We start from the raw sequence: 27,639 nt of genomic DNA on the forward strand, positions 1-27,639 counted from the left end.
AGATTGGGAAACATAGCTTGTTACTGACACTTTTATTTAGTAAAACTGGTATTTTTTGTTTTTATAGGATAGTGTTTGTAAAGAGATACATTTCTACTTAGAATTTGTAAAAATCAGTATTTCTCAACACACCATCCAGTTGAAATCAAACAGCTAAAGGGATATGCAGTTTGGGCAGACGGGGCAGCAGAGACCGCTGTCCTTATTAACTCACGTGGCACAGGGGGCAACTCCATCTCCTTGAGACACACAGGGCTCTTTTTCCTCAAGTTCTGGACACTTCTTCTCACTGCCAATAGGAAACTGCCTGATGAGCCGAGTTCTCACGCGGGTGCCTTTAGGGGATGCCGTGTCATGGCATGTTTTTGAGCAGGGGCTCCACTCTGACCACTCGGACACCTGGCACTCCTTGGTCATCACGCAGGCCTGGAAGGTCATTGGCAGCTTCTCTTGCTGGCAGAAGCTGCAAAAGAGAATTAATATTCTCATCACAGACTTGTAGGCAGGCATGAACTTGTAGGCAGGCATGAACATTCCAGAGCAAAATCAGCTTGGACATTTTTCTTTCTACTTGGAAGTACAATTCCAATTTCATTGAAAATGTACCAACATTTATGACATGTAAAAGCTGTTAGACTCCAAGCTAACATTCGCATTTCCTCTTAGTTTGTAATAGTTGTTAAACCATTCACAGGAAATAGAAAATAAAAGGATGAAGCAAAATTAGCTGAAACTAAGTTTACCATATTGTTCATTTTACTCACTCCAGATTTGTTTTAACATAGAAAATGAACTGTTAACATAAGACAATTTTCACTCTGTTTAGTGATTTAAATAAACATGCCTGGATAACTACTAAAATATTATTTTGAATAGAAAAAAGTAATTTAATTTATGCTTATAATTATTTTTAATATCATTTGAAATTTTAGCTGTCAATTACAATTGTAATGTAGGCTTATTCAAATATATCAACTTTTTCCAGTTCATACTTTAATGCAAGGTCTACATATATGAGTATATTAATTAAACACTTCTTAAGCATTAGAGGCTTCCCTGGTGGCTCAGACAGTAAAGTGTCTGTCTGCAATGCAGGAGACCTGGGTTTGATCCCTGGGTTGGGAAAATCCCCTGGAATAGGAAATGGCAGCCCACTCCAGTACCCCTGCCTGGAAAATCCCATGGACGGAGGAGCCTGGTAGGCTGCAGTCCATGGGGTCGCAAAGAGTCAGACACAACTGAGCGACTTCACTTTCACTTTCTTTAAGCATTAGAAGGGTGACAGAGGATGAGACGGTTGGATAGCATCATTGATTCAATGGACATGAGTTTGAGCAAACTCTGGGAGACAGTGAAGGACAGAGAAGCCTTGTGTTCTGCAGTTCATGGGGTCACAAAGAGTTCAGACTCAAGTGAGTGACTGAACAACAAACATTAGAAATATAAATTTATTAGGCTATACTGCTGTAGAGATACCCTCTAAATAGATCTAGAATATTTAGTCACCAGTAAAGTATTTATGTTCAAATTCTTATCTAATGTTTCCTCCTTGAATTAGAAGGATGTTGAATTCTTTTTTTAATTAATTTTTTACTGAAGGATAATTGCTTTCCAGAATTTTGTTGTTTTCTGCCAAACCTCAACATGAATCAGTCACAGGTATACATATATCTCCTCCCTTTTGAACCTCCCTCCCATCTCCCTCTCCATCCCATCCCGCTAGGTTGATACAGAGCCCCTGTTTGAGTTTCCTGAGCCATACAGAAAATTCTCGTTGGCTATTTTACATATGGTAAGGTAAGTTTCCATGTTACTCTTTCCATACCTCTCACCCTCTCCTCCCCTCTCCCCATGTCCATAAGTCCATTCTTTATGTCTGTTTCTCATTGCTGCCCTGCAAATAAATTCTTCAGAACCATTTTTATAGATTCCATATATATGCATTAGAATATGATGTTTTTCTTTTTCTCTTTCTGACTCACTTCACTCTGTATAATATGTTCTAGGTTCATCCACCTTATCAGAACTGACTCAAGTGTTCCTTTTTATGGCTGAGTAATATTCCACTGTGTATATGTACCACAACTTCTTTATCCATCCATCTATTGATGGACATCTAGGTTCCTTCCATGTTCTAGCTATTGTAAATAGTGCTACAATGAACAATGGGATACATGTGTCTTTTTCAACCCTGGTCTCCTCAGGGTATATGCCTAGGAGTGGGATTGCTGGGTCATATGGTGGTTTTGGTTTTTCCAGTAGTCATGTATGGATGTGAGAGTTGGACTGTGAAGAAGGCTGAGCGCTGAAGAATTGATGCTTTTGAACTGTGGTGTTGGAGAAGACTCTTGAGAGTCCCTTGGACTGCAAGGAGATCCAACCAGTCCATTCTGAAGGAGATCAGCCCTGGGATTTCTTTGGAAGGAATGATGCTAAAACTGAAACTCTAGTACTTTGGCCACCTCTTGCAAAGAGTTGACTCATTGGAAAAGACTTTGATGCTGGGAGGGATTGGGGGCAGGAGAAGAAGGGGACCACAGAGGATGAGATGGCTGGATGGCATCACCAACTTGATGGACTGAGTCTGAGTGTACTCCAGGAGTTGGTGATGGACAGGGAGGCCTGGCGTGCTGCCATGGGGTCACAAAGAGTTGGACACGACTGAGTGACTGAACTGAACTGAACTGAACTGATGTTGGTTTTAGTCCTACTTTTTTCAAGGAATCTCCATACCATCTTCCACAGTGGCTGTATCAATTTACATTCCCACCAACAGTGCAAGAGTGTTCCCTTTTCTCCATACCCTCTCCAGCATTTATTGTTTGTAGACTGTTTGATAATGGCCATTCTGACCGGTGTGAGGTGATATCTCATTGTAGTTTTGATTTGCATTTCTCTAACAATGAGCAATGTTGAGCATCTTTTCATGTATTTGTTATCTGTATGTCTTCTTTGGAGAAATGTCTATTTAGGTCTTTTTCCCACTTTTTGAGCAGATTGTTTATTTTCCTGGTATTGAGTTGTATGAGCTGCTTGTATATTTTGGAAATTAATCCTTTGTCAGTTGTTTCATTTGCTATTATTTTCTCCCATTCTGAGGGTGGTCTTGTTACCTTGCTTATAGTTTTCTTTGCTGTGCAAAAGCTTTTAAGTTTAATCAGGTCCCACTTGTTTACTTTTGTTTTTATTTCCATTACTCTAGGAGATGGGTCATAGAGGATCTTGCTTTGATTTATGTCATTGAGTGTTCTGCCTATGTTTTCCTCTAAGAGTTTTATAGTTTCTGGTCTTACGTTTAGGTCTTTAATCCATTTTGAGTTTATTTTTGTGTATGGTGTTAGGAAGTGTTCTAATTTCATTCTTTTACATGTAGCTGTCCAGTTTTCCCAGCATCATTTATTGAAGAACTTGTCTTTGCCCCATTATATATTCTTGACTCCTTTGTCAAAAATAAGGTACCCATAGGTGCATGGGTTTATTTCTGGGCTTTCTATCTTGTTCCATTGGTCTATATTTCTGTTTTGTGCCAGTACCATACTGTCTTGATGACTGTAGCTTTGTAGTATAATCTGAAGTCAGGAAGGTTGATTCCTTCAGCTCCAGTCTTCTTTCTTAAGACTGCTTTGGCTATTTGGGGTCTTTTGTGTTTCCATATGATTGTGAAATTTTTTGTTTTAGTTTTGTGAAAAATGCCATTGGTAATTTGATAGGGATTGCGTTGAATCTGTAGATTGTGTTTGGTAGTATAGTCATTTTCACAATACTGATTCTTCCTACCCAGGAACATGGAATATCTCTGCATCTGTTTATGTTACCTTTGATTTCTTTCATTAGTGTCTCATAATTTTCTGTGTACAGTTCTTTTGTCTCAATAAGTAAGTTTATTCCTAGAGATTTAATTTTTTTTGTTGCAATGGTGAATGGGATTGATTCCTTAATTTCTCTTTCTGATTCTTCTGTTAGTATATAGAAATGCAAGTGATTTCTGTGTATTGATTTTATATCCTACAATTTTGCTAAATTCACTGATTAGCTCTAGTAATTTTCTGATACTATCTTTAAGGTTTTCTCTGTATGGTTTCATGTCATCTGCAAACAGTGAGAGCATTACTTCTTCTTTCCTGATCTGGATTCCTTTTATTTCTTTTTCTTCTCTGATTGTTGTAGCTAGGACTTCCAGAACTATGTTGAATAAGAGTGGTGAAAGTGGACATCCTTGTCTTGTTCCTGATCTTAGCGGGAATGCTTTCAGTTTTTCACCACTGAGAATAATGTTTCCTGTAGGCTTATCATTTATGGCCTTTACTAGGTTGAGGTAGGTTCGTTCTATGCCCATTTTTTGAAGAGTTTTATTCATAAATGGGTGCTGAATTTTGTCAAAGGCTTTTTCTGCATCTACTGATATTATCATATGGACTTTATCTTTCAATTTGTTGATATGGTCTATCACATTGGTTTGCATACATTGAAGAATCCTTGCATTCCTGGAATAAACCAAACTTGATCATGGTGTATGAGCTTTTTGATGTGTTGTTGAATTCTGTTTGTTAAAATTTTGTTGAGGATTTTTGCATCTATGTTCATCAGTGACATTGGCCTGTAGTTTTCTTTCTTGTGTTGTTTTTGTCTGGCTTTGGTATCAGGGTGATGGTGGCCTTGTAGAATGAGTTTGGAAGTGTTCCTTCCTCTGCAATTTTTGAAAGCGTTTTAGAAGGATAGGCATTAGCTCATCTCTAAATGTTTGACAGAATTCTCCTGTGAAGCCATCTGGTCCTGGGCTTTTCTTTTTTGGGAGATTTTTGATCACAGCTTCCATTTCAGTGCCTGTGATTAGGTAATTCATAATTTCTATTTCTTCCTTGTTCATTCTTGGAAGATTGAACTTTTCTAAGAATCTGCCCATTTCTTCCAGGTTATCCATTTTATTGCCATATAGTTGTTCAGAACAGTCTCTTATAATCCTTTGTATTTCTGCATTGTCTGTTGTAACCTCTCCTTATTCATTTCTAATTTTGTTGATTTGATTCTTTTCTCCTTTTTTCCTGATGAGCCTGGCTAAATATTAGTCAATTTTGCTTATCATCTCAAAGAACAAGCTTTTAGTTTTATTAATCTTTAGTATTGTTTCTTTCATTTCTTTTTCATTTATTTCTGCTCAGATCTTTAGGATTTCTTTCCTTCTACTAATTATGGGATTTTTTTTTGTTTTTCTTTTTCCAGTTGTTTTAGGTATAAAGTTAGGCTGTCTATTTGAAGCTTTTCTTGTTTCTTGAGGTAGGATTCTAGTGCTATAAATAAACTTCCCTCTTAGAACTGCTTTTGCTGCATTCCATAGGCTTTGAGTTGTCATGTTTTCATTATCATTTGTTTCTAGAAATTTTTTGATTTCCACTTTTATTTCTTTTGTAACCTGTTGGTTATTTAGAAATGTGTTGTTTAATCTCCATGTGTCTGTGTTTCTTACAGTTTTTTTCTTGTAATTGATATCTAATCTCATAGCATTGTGGTCAGAGAAGATGCACGATATGATTTCTATTTTCTTAAATTCACTGAGGTTTGATTTGTGACCCAAGATGTAGTCTATCCTGGAGAATGTTCCATGTGCTCGTGAGAAGATGTAGTCTTCTGCATTTGGGTGGGATGTCCTGAAGATATCAATAACATCCATCTCATCTAATGTATCATTTAAGACTTGTGTTTCCTTATTAGTTTTCTGTTTTGATGATCTGTCCATTGGTGTGAGTGGGGTGTTACAGTCTCCTACAATTATTGTGTTCCTGTCAGTTTCTCCTTTTATGTCTGTTAGTGTTTGTCTTATGTACTGAGGTGCTCCTATATTGAGTGCATATTATTTACAATTGTTATGTCTTCCTCTTGGATTGAGCCCTTGATTATTATGTAAATATGCATCTTATTTATTATGTAAATATAGCAATAGAATCTTACCTCAAGAAACAAGAAAAGCTTCAAATAGCCTAATTTTACACCTTATCTCTTGTAAACTTCTTTATTTTAAGGTCTATTTTGTCTGATATGAAGATTGCTACTCCCAGCTTTATTTTGCTTCCTATTTGCATGGAATATATTTTTCCATCCTCTCACTTTCAGTCTATATGTGTCTTGAGGTCTAAAGTGGGTTTCCTGTAGATAGCATATACATGGGTCATGTTTTTGTATCCATTCAGCCAGTCTGCATCTTTTGGTTGAAGCATTTAATCCATTTACATTTAAAGTAATTGTTGATATATATGTTCCCATTCCATTTTCTTAATTGTTTGGGGTTGATTTTGTAGATCCTTTTTCTTCTCTTGTATTTCTTGACTATGTAAGTCTATTTAACATTTGTTGTAAAGCTTGTTTGGTGCTACTGAGTTGTCTTAGCTTCCGCTTGTCTGAAAAGCTTTTGATTTCTCCATCAAGTTTGGATGAGATCTTTGCCGGGTACAGTAATCTTGGTTGTAGATTTTTCCCTTTCAGTAATTTAAATATATCCTGCCATTTCCATCTGGCCTGCAGAGTTTCTGCTGAAAGATCAGCTGTTAAGCTTATGGGGTTTCCCTTGTATTTTACTTGTTGTTTCTCCCTTGCTGCTTTTAATATTCTTTCCTTGTGTTTAGTCTTTTTTAGTTTGATTAGTATGTGTCTTGGCATGTTTCTCCTTGGATTTATCCTGTATGGGATTCTTTGTGCCTCTTGGACTTGATTGACTATTTCCTTTTCCATGTTGGGGAAATTTTCAACTATAATCTCTTCAAAAATTTTCTCATATCTTTTCTTTTTCTCTTCTTCTTCTAGGACCCCTATTATTCGAATGTTGATGCATTTGATATTATCCCAGAGGACAATCCTCATTTCTTTTCATTCTTTTTACTTTATTCTGCTCTTCAGAAGTTATTTCCACCATTTTATCTTCCAGATCACTGATTCATTCTTTTGCTTCAAATATTCTGCCACTGATTCCTTCTAGAGTATTTTAAATTTCAGTAATTGTGTTGTTTGTCTTCATGTTTATTCTTTAATTCTTCCAGGTCTTTGTTAATTGATTCTTGCATTTTCCCCTTTCTGTTTTCAAGGTTTTTGATCATCTTTACTATCATTATTCTGAATTCTTTTTCAGGTAGTTTTCCTATTTCCTCTTCATTTATTTGGGCCACTGTGTTTCTAATTTGTTCCTTCATTTGTGTAGTATTTCTCTGCTTTTTCATTATTTCTTTTTAAACTTACTGTGTTTGAGGTCTGCTTTTCCAAGACTTCAAGGTTGAATTCTTTCTTCCTTTTAATTTCTGCCCCTAAGGTTGGTCCAGTGGTTTGTGTAAGTTTCTTATAGGGTGAGATTTGTGTTGAGCTTTTGTTTGTTTGCTTTTCCTCTGATGGGCAACACTGAGTGAGGTGGTAATCCTGTCTGATGATTGGGTTTGAATTTTTGTTTTATTTGTTGTTTAGATGAGGCATCTTGCACAGGGTACTATTGGTGGTTGGGTGACACTGGGTCTTGTGTTACAGTGGTTTCCTTTGGGTGAATTATCACTATTTGGTACCCTCTAGGATTAGTTCTCTGGTACTCTAAGGTCTTGGAGTCAGTGTTCCCACTCCAAAGGCTCAGGGCTTGATCTCTATCAGAAGTGTGAAATCAATGTTTCCTCTTCTCCTGTGCTTGCACTCTGGGTCCACACCAAGGCAATGCATGAGCTGTTGAAGATGCGCCTTTATTATTTTAGCAAACTGCGACCAGACACTAAACTGAGGAATTTTGGTGAGAGGCCTGCCTTGAGAGATGTGCCTACTATAAATGAAGTCCTAAGTTTCCCAAAGATTGATGAAGGCTCTCCTTCCTGCAGTTGGAATCAATGTGAGAGTTTGACCATAAAGAAGGCTGAGCACTGAAGAACTGACACTTGCAAACTGTGGTGTCAGAGAAGACTCCCCCCCACCCTCCTTCCAGAAGAGATGTTGAATTCTTAATCCTAATGTCTACATACAAAGATGAAGATGATGTTAGAGAATGTCATCAACCTCGGGTTTATGCACTGTGAAGGATTTTCCTGGAATTATATTGCCTTGTGCTGATTCTTAGTTGAACTCTTGCACATTATCAATAACTAGCAGCTCGTGTTTACAAGACAGAGGAGGCCTGCTGCCACAATAGAGCATCTGTTCCAATGGGAGAGTTCACTGATAATTCTGTCTCATCATTCAGGTGCTATATTTAACTATGATAATCAACCATAACGAGAGGCAGGTCCATTTTAATATAACAACTCACATTCAATCTTTTTAAATCTACTGGCATGTGTATGAAAATTGCATTCCTAGGAAACAATTAGAGCTTAAAATGTCAAAGTCAATTTGTCTGAGCTGGGAAGTCTTGGCAGAAGAATCATCTGAGAGTGTCAGTAAAATGGTCCTATGAGTCAGCTCTGTTGCTCCTTATAACAACAGAGAGGACCAGAATCCCATTTTTACTCATATGCCATGTATTGACTATTAATGATGCATTAGGTAACAACACTAACTTAAGAGCAAAACTTTCTCTGTGATGAACAATACAAGTTACTTCATGAGACTCAGGCAAAATAATGACCAAATGACGATCTTTACAATTCATTTAATATAAAACCCTCCATGTTTAACTTCCTCTTACGTTTACAACACTTCATCAGATTGTTATCATATACATATATGCATATATGGGGCTTCCCAGGTGGTGCTCATGGTAAAGAATCTGCCAGCCAATGCCGGAGATGCAAGAGATGTGAGTTTGATCCCTGGGTTGGGAAGATCCCTGGAGAAGGAAATGGCAATCTGCTCCGGTATTCTTACTTGGAAAATTTCACGGACAGAAGAGCCTGGCAGGTGACAGTCCATAGGGTTGCAAAGAATTGGACATGAATGAGCAACTGAACACACACAAACACACATGTAATACTTACAAACTTTGTATTCTATGTATAGGCAGAGAATTAACAATCCCTTTTAATCTTTTGTGGAGAATTTGACCATCAGTTAAATACCTCCTTTTACAGTTACCTGGTAACCTGATGAAAGTTGAAATATCAGCTATGTTACTAGATAATATTATTTATGATAGAATGACCAAGTTAATAAATTCAATTTGCTGTGGAGAAACTAAAACTACCTGGTAGGAAGCTACAGCTTTGTGCCTCCCTAAACTCTTGGAGTAGGATTTATTTTTACGGAGACTCTATAGGCTATTACAAATAGATCACTTCCAGAGATACCAGCGCCTGTAGGGTTGATACTTTTAAGGCAAGGCTGCTCTTTGACCTGCTGGATGTAGAATTATCCTTCTTCCCCCTGAAACATGTTGCATGAATTTCTAGAAGAATTCCCATTAGATGAGGAATGACTATGGCTACAATGATGACAAGCTCTATATCTTTCTAAGCAGACTAATACGAGATGGCAGTCTTGTGAGTCTTGTGTATCTGAAAGTCTTGACAGTATAAGATTAAAACTTAATTCATATTACCTCATGCATGAAAAATGCTGGACTGGATCACTCACAAGCTGGAATCGAGACTGCCGGGAGAAATATAAATAACCACAGATATGCAGATGACACCACCCTTATGGCAGAAAGAGAAGAACTAAAGAGCCTCTTCACAAAGGTGAGTGAAAGGGAGAGTAAAAAAGCTGGCTTAAAACTAAACATTCAATAAACTAAGATCATGGCATCTGGTCCCATCACTTCATGGCAAATAGATGGGGAAACAATGGAAACAGTGACAGACTTTATTTTTGGGGGCTCCAAAATCACTGCAGATGGTGACTGCAGCCATGAAATTCAAAGCCACTTCCTCCTTGGAAGAAAAGCTATGACCAACCTAGACAGCATATTAAAAAGTAGAGACATTATTTTGCTGACAAATGTCTATACAGTCAAAGCTATGGTTTTTCCGGTAGTCATGTATAGATGTGTGGGTTGGACCATACAGAAGGCTGAGTGCTGAAGAACTGATGCTTTTGAACTATGATTTTGGACAAGACTCTTGAAAGTCCCTTGGAAATCCTAAAGGAAATCAGTCCTGAATATTGACTGGAGGGACTGAGGCTGAGGCTGAAGCTCTAATACTCTGGCCACCTGATGAGAAGAGCTGACACTGGAAAAGACCCTGATGCTGGGAAAGACTGAAGGTGGGAGGAGAAAGAGATGACAGAGGATGAGATGGTTGGATGGCATCACTGACTCGATGGACATGAGGCTGAGCAAGGACAGGGAATGTAGAAGGACAGGGAAGCCTGGCGTTCTGTAGTTGATGGTGTCCAAAGAGTCAGATAGAACTGAGCGACTGAACAACCAATAATCCTTTTGTGTGGGTACCATTATTATTTCTGTTTTATAGAGAAAGAGTTTCTGAAAGGTTGGGCAATGTGTTCAAGATCATATGGGAATTTGTAAGAAGGGAACCGAAATTTGAACTTGGATTTTCTAAAATCAGAGTCTATTTTCTTAGTCACTCTGCCCTTCTTCTCACAGTTTAAACTGATTGTAAATCTCTGTTAGAGCAAACTGCTGTAGCTGAGACCAATGCCAGGGTTACTGGCACATTGTGAATCCACTAGTTTCACTCTTTCACAGTCCCAGGATTTGTACCATCCTGCTGCTGCTAAGTCACTTCCGTCATGTCCAACTCTGTGTGACCCCATAGACGGGAGCCCACCAGGCTCCGCCGTCCCTGGGATTCTCCAGGCAAGAACAATGGAGTGGGTTGCCATTTCCTTCTCCAATGCATGAAAGTGAAAAGTGAAAGTGAAGTCGCTCAGTCGTATCCAACTCCTAGCGACCCCATGGACTGCAGCCCACCAGTCTTCTCCGTCCATGGGATTTTCCAGGCAAGAGTACTGGAGTAGGGTGCCATAGCCTTCTCCTTGTACCATCCTGCTGCTGCTAAGTTGCTTCAGTTGTGTCCGACTCTGTGCGACCCCATAGATGGCAGGCCATCAGGCTCCACCATTCCTGGAATTCTCAAGGCAAGAACACTGGAGTGGGTTGCCATTTCCTTCTCCAATGCATGAAAGTGAAAAGTGAAAGTGAAGTCGCTCAGTCGTGTCCGATTCTTAGCGACCCCATGGACTGCAGTCTACCAGGTTCCTCCACCCATGGGATTTTCCAGGCAAGAGTACTGGAGTGGGGTGCCATAGCCTTCTCCTTGTACCATCCTAGCACTTTGAAAATGTGCTACTTGTTTTAAGGAGGACTTAGTAATTAGGGAAAAGTCAAACCACATGAATTTTCCTGATCCACGTTAACAACTTTTAATGCAAGTCCTAAATAGAAATCGGCAGCATAAACATGAGAATAGTATTAAGTAATATATGATTATATAGTTTGTAACATATGAGACATGTAACATAGCTATTTATCTATTTATACTTTATTTTTCCTTTAATTTTCTAATACCATTATTTCAGTAAATGTGAAATCAAGTAACTCTACATACTGGACTTCAGGAGTACAAAGATGAGATTATAGTAATTAAACTGGAATCATACAATTCTGCTTGGGGAGGCACAGAAGGATATATGAAGTAGTACATTATTATTTCAGAACAAGTGAAGGTAATTGATGGAAACATGAAAAACCATCTTTTGTTTGTTGGTGTGTGGGGAAAATACAGCTTTTTTTCCTTGGCCTCATTGTAAGGAGGCTTTGTTGAGCAGTGAAAAAAGAGTGGAATTGAAGCCTAGGTCAGATTAAGGGCAGTTAAGTAGATCCAGAAAAGCATCTTCTGTGGATGAGAGAACCATTCAAAGTTTTGGAGCATAAAGGACATGATATTTGCATTTCATGTAAATTCCAGTGGCAGAGTGGAGGTTGGAATAATAGGGTAAAAGATTAGAAACAGAGAGACTATGATGATGATTACATCACTGATATTTATAGTATACACAGACTGAGTGCTTTCTGTGTGCTAGACACTGGTCAAACTGAGGGAGGTATGATTGTGAACGGGAGATTGATCTTCATTGAATCCCTACTGTGAGCCACATACTATATTGTTTTACCAAAAATATCTCTATCTCATGAAATCCTTAAAACTATTCTGTAAGATGAAGCTCTATCTCTCTTTTATTTTAAGATCCATGCTATGTTGCTTCAGTCGTGTCTGACTCTTTGCTATCCTATGGACTGTAGCCTGCCAGGCTCCTCTATCCATGGAATTTTAGGCAAGAATACTGCAGTGGGTTGCTGTTTCCTACTACAGAGGATCTTCCTGACCCAGGTATTGAACCCATGTCTCTTACATTTCCTCCATTGGCAGGCGGGTTCTCTGTTGCCACAAAAATGGAATCCAAATGTCTCATGAAAGTCTGGATAAAGTAGCAGAAATGGAATTCTAACCAGATATTTCTGCTTATAATAAAGGCATATGAAAGTGTGAACAAAAGGAATGACAGGAGAAATGAAAAGGAGTCAGAAACTATCAAAAGGAGAGTTAGAAACCATATAAACTGATGGACAGCTGAAGGTGTTAAAAGAGAGGAAGGAGTCACTAAATAACTTGGAGGTTTCTAGCTTTGGCGATCTGGGGAGCACCACTAAGATGCTTTGAAATGGAGAACACGGAGTAAAAAAGCAAGTTTCTGGCAGTTGATAATTGAGTTTAACATTAGTATCTTAATTTGATATGGACATATTTCATACATATCCAACATGCAGAAATTTCCAGTGGACTGATCCACAATTAAGGATCACAGTTTAAAGTTCTGGATGACTTGTATACATATAACAATCATGAGCATATCAGAGTTCACAGCCAAGGCCACAGGACTGTTCACACATTGGGTTCATTTTGTTGTTCAGTCGCTAAGTCATCTCTGACATTTTGTGACCCTATGGACTGCAGCATGATCGGCTTCTCTGTCTTCCACCATCTCCTGGAGTTTGCTCAAATTCAGGTCCATTGAGTACATGATACTATCGAAACATCTCATCCTCTGTTGCCCTCCTTCTCCTTTTGCCTTCAGTCCTTCCCAGCATCCGGGTCTTTTCCAATGAGTTGGCTCTTCATATCAGGTGGCCAAAGTACTGGAACCTCAGCTTCATCAACAGTCCTTTTAACAGTCAGGGTTGATTTCCTTTAGGATTGACTGGTTTGATCTGCAGTCCCAGGGACTCTTAAGAGTCTTGTCCAGCATCACAATTTGAAAGCATCAGTTCTTTGGCACTCAGCCTCCTTTATGGTCTAACTCACATCCATACATGACCACGGGCAAAACCATGGCTTTGACTCTGCAGATCTTTGTCAGCACAGAGATATCTCTGCTTTTTAATACACTGTCCAGGTTCGTCATAGCTTTCCTTCCAAGGAGCAATCATCTTTTAATTTCATGGCTGCAGTCACCATCCACAGTGATTTTGGAGCACAGGAAAATAAAATCTGGGGCTCATTTTAGGCCTAAATAATTCACACATGATCTTACAGTGGACCTTGATAGGTCTGTGAGCACTGTGGTGCTTATTAATTTCATTTTGCAATTGCTAGTGAGACTAAATAGAGTCACCAAATTGACACTTACTAAATTGTTCAGCTACCATCGTTTACCATTCTCTCCTTTGTTCTGGTCATGCAAAAGATGACACGAGAGAGCTTAGGGGAACCACATATTTTGGTTCATTATGGTCGTCGTGAGAACATACACCTCTGGGAATCAAAGACAAAGGCTATGCCTCTGTAGAGTAGCATGGTAGAAGATATGAATGTAGAAACTATGAAAGTTTCCTTTTTGTTTATGTGGTATATTCAGGATAGCCCTGATGGCTAAGGCTGAACAAAACAAAAGTTTGGTTTTGAGACAAAAACAGGTATTGCTTACTCACCTTGTAGCACATAGAGAAGAATCAGATTGAAAAAAAGAAAAAGTTGAGAAGGCAAAGTTTAATTTTTGCCTTTAAAGAGACTTCATTAAAAAATGAAAGAGCACAGATATTTCTGACAGTTACTTTTAAACTTGATCATCCAGTATATTTAACACTTTTTATTTCAGGGCAAGGTTAAAATGGATAAACTGTAGGTCAGTTTTTATTTCATTTTTGATATTTCAAATTGTACTACACAAAATAAAATGCAATTTCAAATATTTTGTATGAAAATTATTTCTGTAGCCCATTTAATAATCATAATATCTGTCAAAATATACCTTCTTTCTGAAGGTAGCCTAATTAACCTCCCAAAATACTATGATCATTCTTTAGGTTCTTCAAAAGAAATTTTCCACGTCTCTCATTTTTTTCAAGACCAAGTCCAAACTTTCATTTCTCGTAATCAAAGCTCTCTATAATCTGTCACTACCCCACAACACTCTGGTCATCACTTAAGCAAAATTAATGTTCAGTCTTCCTCCCTGGTATCCTGCAATTCTGCTCAGTCTCCTTACTGTCTCCATATAACACTAGCCCGCTTCTATCTACCCACTTTTGCCTACACCGCTTGTCGTTTGGAGTCTCATCTGTCTTCTGTATCTCTCTGTATCTTCTGTATCTCTCAGAACCTAGGTGTTATAGCCCACACTCAAGAAAAGTCTTGATATGTGGCCTGAAACATCCCTCCCCAAGTAGCACCATGTGACAATTTTTCCTTCTCACAGGAAAAATATGAAATAACAGAATGAAAACAAAATGTCATAAGCTATAAGCAAGAAATGTGTGTCCCTTAAAAATAGGTAGGCTGAACATCTGCACTGAGGTGGTGAAAATGTGACATCTGTAAATCCCCTATTTAAAGTTTCTTTGCTTAGAATCTGGTGGCTCAGAGGTTAAAGCGTCTGCCTGCAATGCAGGAGACCTGGGTTCGATCCCTGGGTCGGGAAGGTCCCCTGGAGAAGGAAATGGCAACCCACTCCAGTATTCTTGCCTGGAGAATCCCATGGATAGAGGAGCCTGGTGGGCTACAGTCCACGGGGTCGCAAAGAGTCAGACACGACTGAGCGACTTCACTTTCTTGCTTAGAATCACTTGTTTAATCCTTTCTCTCTCACCTCTCCTCTTGATCAATCAATAGATAGATAGGTATCAATATATGAAAAAAATCTTTTTTTGTTCCTAACAAGGCAAAAAAGAAAATGATATCATAGTAGTTATGTTTGGAAATCACCCTAGACATACTGTTTCTAATCCAGGGACAGTAATAAAATGGATCAGAATAGTTTTTCATTGTCTTACTGAAGTCTAACACCTGCAGTTTGGGGCTCTGGAGGCAGAAGTTATTCCTGAAGGTTTCATATAATCTAGAATTTTGGTATTAAAGGTGGTCTGCAGACAAATACCTTGACAATTAACTGAAAGCTTGTTAGACATGCAGGATCTTAAATTCTCAGACTTCACTACTGAGTCAGAATCAGTATTGTAACTACATTCCAAAGTGATCCATAAGCATGCTGAAGTTTGAGAACACTGATCTACAGCTAACGCTCTCAACTATCCCTAAAATAGAATCGTTCACTATTTACAGTCAGCAAAGGAATCTTTAACAGTATAGCCTTTCTTCCTACAGAAAACAGAAACTGAGTAGATCACACAAAATGGGATTTATTATCAAATATTAGGTTGTTTAAAAGGCATGTTTTCATCCTGCAAAGATGCAAATAAATTCAGTAACATTATTAATGTTAGAGGAGAATTTTCTATATAAAGGGTAATGCCATAAATCTTTTCATAATATTAATAAGCATCTCCAAGTTCTGTAAAGAGAACAAGCACAATTTCATGTTCAGAGTAGATTAAAAAATTCATTTTGTTGGTAAAAAGCAAAATACATTTGTAGCTTTTATACTCTGTTAGGCATCATGGTCCCATGTTTTATTGGATTACATAAATTGTTCTGTTAATGAAACTGGGGGTCCTTATCCTGACCTGCAAAATACAAGGTTATGCACAATGTTCACAGCAGCTCTATTTACAATAGTCAAGACATACTGCTAAGTCACTTCAGTTGTGTCCGACTCTGTGCGAACCCATAGACGGCAGCCCAGCAGGCTCTCCCATCCCTGGGATTCTCCTGGCAAGAATACTGGAGTGGGTTGCCATTTCCTTCTCCAATGCATGAAAGTGAAAAGTGAAATTGAAGTCGCTCAGTCATGTCTGACTCTTAGCGACCCCAAGGACTGCAGCCCACCAGGCTCCTCCATCCATGGGATTTTCCAGGCAAGAGTACTGGAGTGGGGTGCCATTGCCTTCTAGGAGCAATCTAAATGTCCACTGACAGGTGAATGGATAAAGAGGATGTGGTATACACACACACACACACACACACACACAAAAGAGTATTAGTCAGCCAGAAAAAGAATAGGTAATGCCATTTGCAGCAACATGAATGGCCCTAGAGATTATCATACTAAGTCAGACACAGAAAGACAAATATCATATGATATCACTTAAGTGTGAAATGTAAAAAAAAAAAAAAAATGAATTTATTTACAAGACAGGAACAGACTCAGACTTCAAGAACAAACTTATGTTTACCAAAGGGGACAGCAGGGAGTGGGGTGAGAGAGAAACTAGGAGTTTGGGATTAACATATACACACAATTATATATAAAATAGATAATCAGCACCATCTTACTGTATAGAGTATTGAACTATATTATCTTCTAATAACCTTTAATGTAAAAGAATCTGAAAAATTATATATGTGTATGTGTATATATATATGTATGTGTATATATATGTATATATATATATAAACTGAATCACTTTTATGTACACCTGAAACCACATTGTAAATTAATTATACTTCAATTTTTAAAAAATGATAAAGAAAATATAAGGGTGTGGAACTTAAAACATATACAGAGTTTTACTATAATTCTACTGACTATTTGAGAAAAAAAATTACACACTTTTGGAGGCAGATGTATTTTTCACATATATAAGATAGCCATCAACCAACTGACAGTTATATCTGCAGTTCCATTTCTTATGCTTACACACAAATGATTTAATTTTAAAAACATATTCAGAGATTAATATAAGAATATAGTACTCAAATATGTGTTTATTTTCCCTACTGATCTACTGTTTCCTTTTTTTCAACTGAATAAATGAGTTGACCGATAGGACTGCCTAGTTTTTTGAGTCTCCAGTTTGTATCAAGATAGAAGTTGATGAATGCTGTATTCACAGTCGAGACCCAAGTCATTCTAAACTGCCACTCTGGGGTTGCATGACTCTGATCAGGTGACTCTTTTACCACATAACTTTTCAATATGATGAAATTACATTTTCTGAAAAGACCTCTAAAGTCCCTTTCTTCAATAAAAACTGTAAGTCTTCATAATCTAACCAATCTAAATTCTTATTGGCTTGCATTTTCATATTGAATTTTTAAAAAGAATACCTTTCCCACCTCTAACTACGTTCAAATGGTATTTCCTTTTTTCTCACAATGATACAGTATTAACATAAGGACATTTATCACATTTATAAACACATGGAAACAACATAAAAGGCTATAAATAATGGGAAGGTTTAATACATAAATTATGGCTGCATTCATAACACAGAACATTATTCAAGATCCTATCTGTAAGACTGTCTTATTTCTGACTTGAATTTTTCAGAACTGGGAACTGGAAAAAAATAGTAAAAAATCAGAGCACACGTATATATTCAGAAAATATTTCTTAATTATGCTCTAAAATGGTTTTCAAGCCATTTATTTTAAATGTGACAATCATAAATTAAGAATCTAGAATTTAAAAAATACTTTTCCCGCCTTTAATTATGTTCAAATAGCATTCCTTTTCTAAGTACAAACTTCGATTTCCTCTAATCATACACGTATTTACCCATTTGAATGAACAGTTTGCATATTTTCTAATTTCATTCTCTAAGTGTGCCCTTTCCTTCACAGAATTCAGTGAGTTAGAAGCAATAATTCTTATGGAAGCAAAATGCATGCACAGTCAAATTACTTTCCTTATAAAGGCAGGGGTCTTTCCCCTTGCTTCGATATTTGAAAACCTTTTGTTGAGCTGCTGGGAATGCTGCCAAATGGTGTCACCTGCCAGCTGGAGGGATCATATGCTCCCTATTAGAGCCGAGGGCCATGCTGCTGGTCAGCAGCTGAATGTGGGACTACCAGCACTGCATGTACTGAGTAGTGGGCTAAACTGCTACAGCAGTGAGGCCTCCCTGGAAGAGCCAGTACATACATTTTCTATCCTTTCAAACAGCGAATGCTTGTGTGCAGCTGCTTCCTTATCACCCACGCTGTGCCAACAGGAGAACCACAGTGGAGTTTCATGGCACAATCCCAAAGCCGCCCCCAGTGTAAACTCTGTGGATAGCTTTCTGAGCTGGGGTGAGAACTACCTACCAGCCTTCTCAAATGGTGTTACCTGGCATGACTGATTTGGGCAATTCCTTTCATTAAAGAGCCCTTTTCAGCATTAGGGAATGTTTGCCTCTTTTTTCAAAACTCAGACTAAAGGAAAAGAGAACGGAAACCTAGCCACAGAAATATTTTAGCTATTATTTTGAATTCTGCATCTAATTTCTAATGAGTGTGTGTGGCAGGGGAGGGGGTGTGCAGCATCAATAAGCAATTCTTGGATACTCGCTGGATGTTCAGGAGGTCAACTTACTTCTGACAGTATCTACCCAGAGACAGTGTCAGATTTCAAAGGCGACAGGTTCAGTCCTACAAGACTGTCCCCACCGTCTCACTTCAGATGCCAGGTTGCTTCCTGTACTGACTGACTGTAGCCACAAATTTCCAAGACTCTGCTTCTCGAGTTTGAATAATTTGCTAGAACAGCTTACAGAACCCAGAGTTAAAAACATTTTCCTTACCAGAATGGTGGTTTTAATAAAAGGATATAACTCAGGAAGAGAGAGACAGAGGAGACGCACAGGACAAGGTATGGAGGGGGGTGGAGCTTCCGGGTTCTCTCCAGGCCTGTCATTCCATCCGCACCTGCACTTCTTCACCAGTCTGGAAACACTCCAAACCCATCTTTCTGGGGGTTTTTAAGGAAGCAAGACTGGCTAAATCATTAGCCACTGGCAACTGCTTCAACCTCAAGCCCCTCTCCTCTGCTGGAAGGTGGAGAGGGGGAAGATGGGATTCAAAGTTCCAACCCTTCCATCACAAGCTGGCTCCACCGACAACTAGCCCCTACCCTTCGGTGCTTTTCAAAAATCACCTATTGATATAACAAAGACACTTTTATCACTATCTACACTGAAGAATTTCTATGGTTTGGGGAACTCTGAGCCAGATGGCATCTGGTCCAATCACTTCATAGGAAATAGATGGGGAAACTGTGGAAACCGTGGCAGACTTTATTTTTGGGGCTACAAAATCACTGTAGATGGTGACTGCAGCCATGAAATTAAAAGACGCTTACTCCTTGGAAGGAAAGTTGTGACCAACCTAGATAGCATATTCAAAAGCAGAGACATTACTTTGCCAACAAATGTGCATCTAGTTAAGCTATGCTTTTCCAGTAGTCATGTATGGATGTGAGAGCTGGACTGTGAAGAAAGCTGAGCGCTGAAGAATGGATGCTTTTGAACTGTGGTGTTGGAGAAGACTCTTGAGAGTCCCTTGGACTGCAAGGAGATCCAACCAGTCCATTCTGAAGGAGATCAGTCCCGGGTGTTCTTTGGAAGGAATGATGCTAAAGCTGAAACTCCAATACTTTGGCCACCTCATGCAAAGAGTTGACTCATTGGAAAAGACTCTGATGCTGGAAGGGATTGGGGGCAGGAGGAGAAGGGGATGACAGAGGATGAGATGGCTGGATGGCATCACTGACTCAATGGACATGAGTCTGAGTGAACTCCGGGAATTGGTGATGGACAGGGAGGCCTGGCATGCTGCGATTCATGGGGTCGCAAAGAGTCGGACACAATTGAGCCAGAAACTATGGATCATGAAGACCAAATATACTTGAGAAATATATTCTGTCATCTGAATAACCAAATATATATTCTTTTATAAATCACAAGAACATATCAATTATTTAAAAGGAGACTTACTAAGTATCAAATCAAACACTGACTAACTGTCATAACTTTTATAACATATGAAAGAGAGTGAGAAAATTAATCTAATATATCTCAGGTAAGGAATAGAAGTTAAAGGCAAAAAAGCTTTGGGGTAGTAATACTGATTGGAAATTCTTTTCTATATAGACACTGGATTAATTAACATTTGCTTGACCTGGTCAACACTCCAGTGCCTGGACAATCCAAAGTTCCTAGTGACTATTGAAAGTAGTATAGAACATGATCATGGAATCTAATTCATAAAACTATAAGAAAAATAATGCAGTTATTCTAAAATAATATCACTTTTCCTGCTTTTGATGACCATTTATTTGATATGTTTCTGGTCTTTTTCTATTTTCTCTGAACTTTCATTCTCTTAGGTGAGCATCCATAACCATGTTCAACTAAAATAACTATGGACCTATTTCTATCTACCTCAAATATAAGAGCTCTCAAACAGAGCTCACCATCTTCCCCTCTAACTGGCTCGCTGTGTTGTCTTCTCCAAGACTCCTGATTCTTCACTGTCTACTCTCTGTTATGCTAATTAGCAACAAGCAAACACAAATCCTTATACAGGACATCTTTTCAGATCATCCTTTGATCTCCATTTCCATTCTTATCATTATGAGGCAAGTATTCCATGCCCCATGACAGGAGTAAAAGGCTAAACCACCATTTTTCCTTTATCTGCCCCTGTATCCAGAGTCCTGTACTCCCCTGTCAGAATGACCTGATACATTTTTATTTATTCAATTTATCATCTACTCAAAAGCATGCAATGGCTGCCTTGGAGTCCAGTTGCTCCTTTCTCCTGACTGTTAAGTTTTCCATGCGATCCCCAGTCTCACGAATGTGGAAACACAGAACACCAACCGCACTCTTGCACTGCCTTTCAGCCTCTGGTTCTCTCTGGCTAGTTTACTACTTCAAAGACCTGCTCAAGCTTATGACATTCTTATTCAATACTGAATTTAAGAGTGGGGAATTTAAAATATCAATTTAGATTAGCAAATGACATACCCAGATTCGAGGAACCTTGCTTTAAATAGCCACTCTGACAAAGTGGCAGAGCTGGTCTCTAAGAATCACCAGAATCGACAAAGAGTGGCAAACTGGTTCAGATCAGGTAAAGCTTAAATGGGGGCAGAAATTCTGCCTCCTGAGAGGGACATTTCCTAAATATTATTGCTACTCATTCAGAAAGAGCTGCCTGAAAAGAGACCAAGTATGGCAGTGCTGAAGCAGGCTCCAGCGGAACATTCATGAGGACAGGGCAGTGTGGCCTTAGGAAGGGGGGCCAAAGGGACTTTAGTGAAAGGGAATCCTAGGTTCTCACTTCCAGCTTATGCAGAGAAGCTTATTAGTTTTTTTTTATATCAAGGATTAAAGTTTGTGTGTCTTCAGTTGTTCAGTTGTGTCAGACTCTTTGCGACCCCATGGATTTGTAGAGGTCTCTTCTGTCTATGGGGATTCTCCAGGCAAGAATACTGGAGTGGGTTGCCATGCCCTCCTCCAGGGGATCTTCCCAACCCAGGGATCGAACCCAGCTCTCCTGCACTGCAGGTGGATTCTTTACCATCTGAGCTACGATGGAAGCCCAAGAGGCTGGTGTGGGTAGCCTATCCCTTCTCCAGGGAATCTTTCTGATTCAGGGATCGAACCAGGGTCTCTTGCATTGCAGGTGGATTCTTTACTAGCTGAGCTACCCAGGAAGCCCATAGTTTCTGAATGTGTGATGCTATTTTCTCCCCTACTGGACTTTATTCTTTCTCAAATACTGTAATGTTATCTTATTTATTCATTTGTTTATTTATGTCTCAGTATTGGGCAAGAAATAGATAACTATACTCAATTAATAAACAATATGATGGAGACAACCCAGCATGATAAAAATCACTGTCAACATAGCATACAAGTAGTAAAGGGTGTTCTATATGTGATAAAACTGGAGAAGGGACTTTTAATCAGAAGATATAAAAACTTCTTGAGACACAGTTACTTTATAATAAAATCTCACAACCACTACTCAAAAACTCTTTAATAAACTCTTGAAATGTGCACTCTGTGGAATGAAAAACAGTTTGCCTAGTTATTTCTACACTGAGAAAAATGGGAAAGCTAAATCTTTTAAAAGAAGATAATTCTATTTGCCTTTCCATAATGCATTCTTCACAAGACTCAGGGAAGAAATCAAGACATTCAGAAACAGGACTTTAAAATCAACATCTTTAGATAAAATGAAATAAAAGTGAAAAATGAAAAGTCACTCTGACTATATGGGGATTCCTGCTAGAGTATTTGTTAAACTTAATGGAAAAGTACCTGTTATTGACTATATTTTCATTGCATCACTTCTTCACTATATTGCAAAAGATGTACTCGTAATCTCAAAGTTATTTCTCTTTTATGCTAGAAAGTTCTTTTGTTGAATTACAGAGTTACATGGACGAGGATGTTTAAGGAAGATTAAGAAAAGAAAGAGGGTAGAGTCTCTGTTTATATACCTATTTGCATATTATGACATACAGAGCTTTGAGTTATAAATGGAAATCTGATCGGGACAACAATAACTTGCATATATTTGTCAAAACTACCAGAATTTGGAAAGATTTTTTTTTTTAAGTCAAAATACAGTTTTGTTTTACTGCAACTCAAATGTTAGGGAAGATCTATCTAAAACAACATCTAATGAGCAATAAAAAGAAATGAATCCAATTTTTATTTTATAGGATGAAGGAAACGATTTAAATATATGCAGATGGCACTTTTAAATATATAGATTTTAATTTTAGCAGAGTGAGTTGACTACAATATGTTATTTTATCACACATATATTCTATGATAACTAATTACTAAGACTATTCTTTAGAATAAAGCAATTCTAACATAAATGTATAACTGTGTACTCAGGCAGGGCAGATCTATTATATTACTTCTGAAAATAATTACTGTATATTAAATGCTTACACAGTAGTAAATATTAATGATCAATTTCATTAATATTAATAATAACCATAACATCGATTTAATGGTTTGCTAGGCATTGAGTCTCCTTATTAGTTCAGAAAAGCTACTATACAGACTGTATTTTTAATCAAACATAATACATGGGTAGATTTAATAATATTATAATATTATTTACTGAGCTTTACACTTCCTGAATCAAAGCAATATATAAAAACACAGGAGGGTGATGAAGGTGATAGGATAATCCAGAATGCAGTGCTACAATTAGCCATAAGCATCATAAAAATACCATAAGGCATTTTTTTTTCTTTGACAGGAACCCAAGATAATACACCCCCAACTAACTCTTCCATTTATAGATAAGGTAACTGCAACCCTGAAATTTTAAACAATTTTTCAAATACATAGAGTTGCCGCCATTGGCTTTCTAGTTCTGTTAAATGCTGCTACTCAGCGTTTCTACTGGGAAGCCCAAAAGCTTCACGCTAGCTCTCCAGCCCCAAGCTCTCACATCTGAATTGCCTAAGGGAAAGGTAGCACACTCTTGCTGCTGGGGTTCCATGCCCCTCCAGCACCCAAGATGACCCCATGCAGTCTTACCCCATCATAGCATGGTCTTCATGGAGTCTGCAGGAGGCAGCCTCTGCCATAATCATCTCAGAGTGCATGCCCACACTGCAGGCTCCCAGGGCACAGCCCCGAGTCATCAATCAACCCGGTCTAACTAGATTCCCAAACCCCAGGTGAAGGAGAAAACGGACACAGCTGGACTCCTTCTTAGGCCAGGCTGCGAACATTAGGCTACACACATGGTTACCCTCCCAATGGACTCTGAACTTTGTGCCCAGTGTCTATAGAAGTGGCATACCACTGGGAAACCAGACCCCCCAGATAAAAGAGCCTCAGGACTTGGACTTGGACTCTCCATTGCCTAAAAGAATAGGCTAATTATCTCTGTAACAGAATAAAGCCATAAATTCCATTATGCTTATCAGGATATGACCACAGTCATATTGATAAATGTCCACTGTTTATCTAATCTTGTGACACATGAATCATGGGTTAACTTTGATCGTATCTCTCTTTTACCTTGTCCAGACTAGTTTCAAGGAATTTGAGGAGGTGGGCTTGAGCAAGTACACCCTATATAAGGTTTTCACAAAAACTGTTCAGGGTCCTTGGCTAAGAGGAGACTCTGCCTTGGGCCCGCCGGTGTAATAAACTGCACTCCACTACCTGCATTGTCCTCCTGAGTGAGTTTGTTTCCCGGAATGTGTGGCTACAACATTTGGTGCACTGGCTGGGAAACTCCTCATTCTGAGGAGACAAGTCCCATTTGGGACTACTCCGAGGCCTTGCAGCTTGAATCTTCTAGTGGGGGAAGGCGCCTCACCCTTCTGGATGGATTCTGCTTCTCAACGCCTGGACCTTTCACATTAGCAGGAAGTGGACGGCAGCAGGGGAACTGAGCTCTCAGGTGAGGAGGAACCCACCCGGCAGGGGGGAAGAGAGGGGGCCTGATCACCCCCCTGGGAGGGACTACAAGGGGCACCGACCCACAGGAGCCTGGAATAGGCAGGCAGCAGTGATTGCTTGGTACACAGGTCGACGAGCATGCTAGGGCTTAGGAAGGGAATTTGTGAAGGTCATTTAGGAGGTATGTCCATGCAGTCTCAGGGAAAATTATTACCAGCGATTGCCGGGGGATTTTTAGGATAGGAAACTGGTCCTTGTATGTTCGTATTCTGCCCTCCCCCAGGAGGTGTCCCGTCTGCTGTGAAATTCTTGACTCTCTCGGAATTGTTAGGCTAGAAGGAGGGGGATACATAAGTGAGTATGAACTGGCTTTCTCAGAGATGGCCTGGGACATGGTATATTTAACCCATCTGTATTTTCATCTGCACCTGATCAAGCCCACCAAGGCAGAACGGCCTTTAAGGGAGAAACAGTCTTGGACCACATGGTTTCTGGTTCGACTGAGCTGACCAGCAGGTGAAGGCATGCCGATCCCCTTCTCCCTCTGGGATCTGGCAGGTAAGGCTCCTCTCACCCCAATTAGGAAGGAGGCAGAATGGCAATTTAAGTGTCATTGAGTGGAAATATCAGAAGTACATAGGGTACTGAAAACTTCGTAGACAGAATGAAAAGGAAAAGTAGAAGGTCCGAGAAGGTAAGCAAGATGGGGGGAAGTGAATCTAAGGCAACTGTATTGGAGTGCATGATTAAAAATTTAAAGAAGGGATTTGGAGGGGACTATGGGGTGAAGATGAAGCCTAACTGCCTCCACATACTCTGTGAGGTCGAATGGCCCCCTATGGGAGTAGGAGGGCCACCAGAGAACACCACGAATTTACAAATAGTGGAAGCAGTCTATACAGTAGTCACAGGAGAGCCAGGACACCTGGCTCGATAGCCATATATCGACTCATGGCTAGGGTTAGCTCAAGACCCTCCTATTCGGGCAAGGTTCTGTATCTGGAAGGGAAAGGGGAAAATATTAATGGCACAAAAATTGACTGATGATAAAAAAGGAATTCTACAGGATTTGGACGGGGATGACCTGACCCCTCCCCCATAGTGTATAATGAAGCGCTTGCCTCCCAGTGCTCCACCAGGACCAGAGGCTGCCTTAATGCCCAATCCGGGTCCAGATGAAGTTCCTGCACCAGCCGCTGCTCCTCCGCCAGCTCTCCCGGAGTTCGTAGAGCCACGTTTTGGCAGGCTCCGATCCCGGTGACAGAAGCCTCTGACCAACACTTCCAGGATCCGGCTCTAGCCGAACCGCCCAAGCTATACCTGCCTTTCCTGGTGAGTACTGACAAGAAGGGGAGGGAGACGCTGGAATTAAGCAGAGACTACGCTCTTCCAGAGGGCCGGAATGAATGAAAGAGAACAGACAAGAGACTTGCAATGCTAGCTGCTGCTCTGGCAAAGTCTATCTCGGGGCCTCCGGAAAAGCTCCTCTGCCCCAGGGACAGAACAGTCCTTCAACCGGTCCCAACAGAGGCCCCGGGCCCCATTACAGCCAAACCAGTGTGCTTGGTGCCAAGCTTTTGGCCACTGGAAGAATGAATGCCCTAAAGCAAGGAAGGAAGAGGAAGCTCTCACAGTTGTGGGGCTTGCTGACTTGGAAATTAAATAGGGCTGCTGGGGCTCAGAGATAGCAGGTCCCTGAGAGCCCATAGTAACCTTAAAAGTGGGGGACCAAACCATTGACTTCATGGTGGATACAGGAGCAGAACTGTCGGTAGTAACAAAACCTGTTTCACCACTGTTCAAAAAGACTACTGCTGTAACTGGGGTATCGGGAGAAAAGATGATTAAATCATTTTGCCAGCCCAGAAAATGTCACATGGGGGGGGCACCAAGTGGTTCATGAATTCCTCTACATTCCTGACTGCCCAGTACCCCTGTTGGGAAGAGACCTGCTCTCCAAACTAGGAGCACAAGTGACTTTCTCCCCTGAGGAGAGGCCCACCTTCCGGATGGACACTCTGATTTATTTTCTCTCTCTCTCTGAATACCACCCCAAGATGAGTGGAGGTCAGAAGGCCTCCGAAGGAAGAAATGGGTGGGCCAGAAGAGCAGGAGAGAGAGCTAACTCAATTATTCCCTGAGGTCTGGGTAGAAGACAACCTGCCCTTCCCCTCAGGCTGGCTACACATCAAGCCCCAGTGATAATAGAACCCAAACAAGGCACCATCCCGGTTAGAAAGCACCAGTACCCGCTACCAAAAGAGGCCTGGGCCAGCATACTGCCCCACATCAATAGATTGAAACAAGCGGGCATTCTAGTAGAGTGCCATTCGGCTTGAAATACGCCGATCCTGCCAGTCAAAAAGGAAGAAGGACAGGACTCTAGGCCTGTACAAGATCTCAGGCTAGTCAGCTAGGCTACTGTGACTTTACACCCCAATGTTCCACGCCCCTATACCTTACTTAGCCTCCTCCCGCCGAGGACTAAAGTTTATACTTGCCTAGATCTCAAGGGTGCCTTCTTCTGCGTACACCTCGCCCCAGCGTCACAGCCCATCTTTGCTTTTGAATGGGAAGATTCAGTTGGGGGCACCAAGCAACAGCTCACCTGGACTCCCCCACAAGGGTCTAAAAACTCCCCAGCCATCTTTGGGGAAGCCTTGGCTTCTGACCTGGACTCATTCCATCTGAAAGAGTATGGATGATGGCTCCTGCAATACAGGGATGACCTGCTGCTGGTTTCTGAGACCAAGGAAAAATGCTGGGAAGGGACAAAAGCGCTCTCCAGCTGCTGATGAAAGCAGGTTACCGGGGGTCAAAGAAGAAGGCACAGATCTGCAAGGAGGAGGTAAGGTATCTGGGGTTTGTTTTAAAGAAGGACACAAGTTTCCAGACCCTAGTTGGGTCCTATATACTGATGGCACTAACCTGATAAAACAAGGACAACGGCTGTCAGGTTAGCCAAAGCGGAAGGGGCCATCAAGACTGAAAGGGGATGGTGGGAATGGCCAAGGGGCAAATTATTGGTGCCAGAGGAGCTGGCACACAATCTGGTAAGCCAAACACATCAAGTGACCCACCTAGGCCATGCTGCCTGCTCACAGGTTAATGCTGCCTCTCGGGTATTCAGACAAAAACCTCCGGGTATTTAGCAGAAAGGCACGCTGCCCTTTGAA

General features: G+C 40.0%; 1 protein-coding gene across 1 annotated transcript in view; it reads right to left on the minus strand.

Annotated features, from left to right (window-relative positions):
• Positions 1 to 27,639, minus strand: part of THSD7A (thrombospondin type 1 domain containing 7A) — a 473,410-nt gene that overhangs the window by 211,186 nt on the left and 234,585 nt on the right. Inside the window, exon 3 of the mRNA XM_068973061.1 lies at positions 215 to 463. Within this exon, the coding sequence (XP_068829162.1) occupies positions 215 to 463 (249 nt within the window). The remainder of the gene's footprint in view (positions 1 to 214; positions 464 to 27,639) is intronic.

This window comes from Capricornis sumatraensis, chromosome 5 (genome assembly GCF_032405125.1).
Source record: "Capricornis sumatraensis isolate serow.1 chromosome 5, serow.2, whole genome shotgun sequence".
Classification (NCBI taxonomy): domain Eukaryota; kingdom Metazoa; phylum Chordata; class Mammalia; order Artiodactyla; family Bovidae; genus Capricornis; species Capricornis sumatraensis.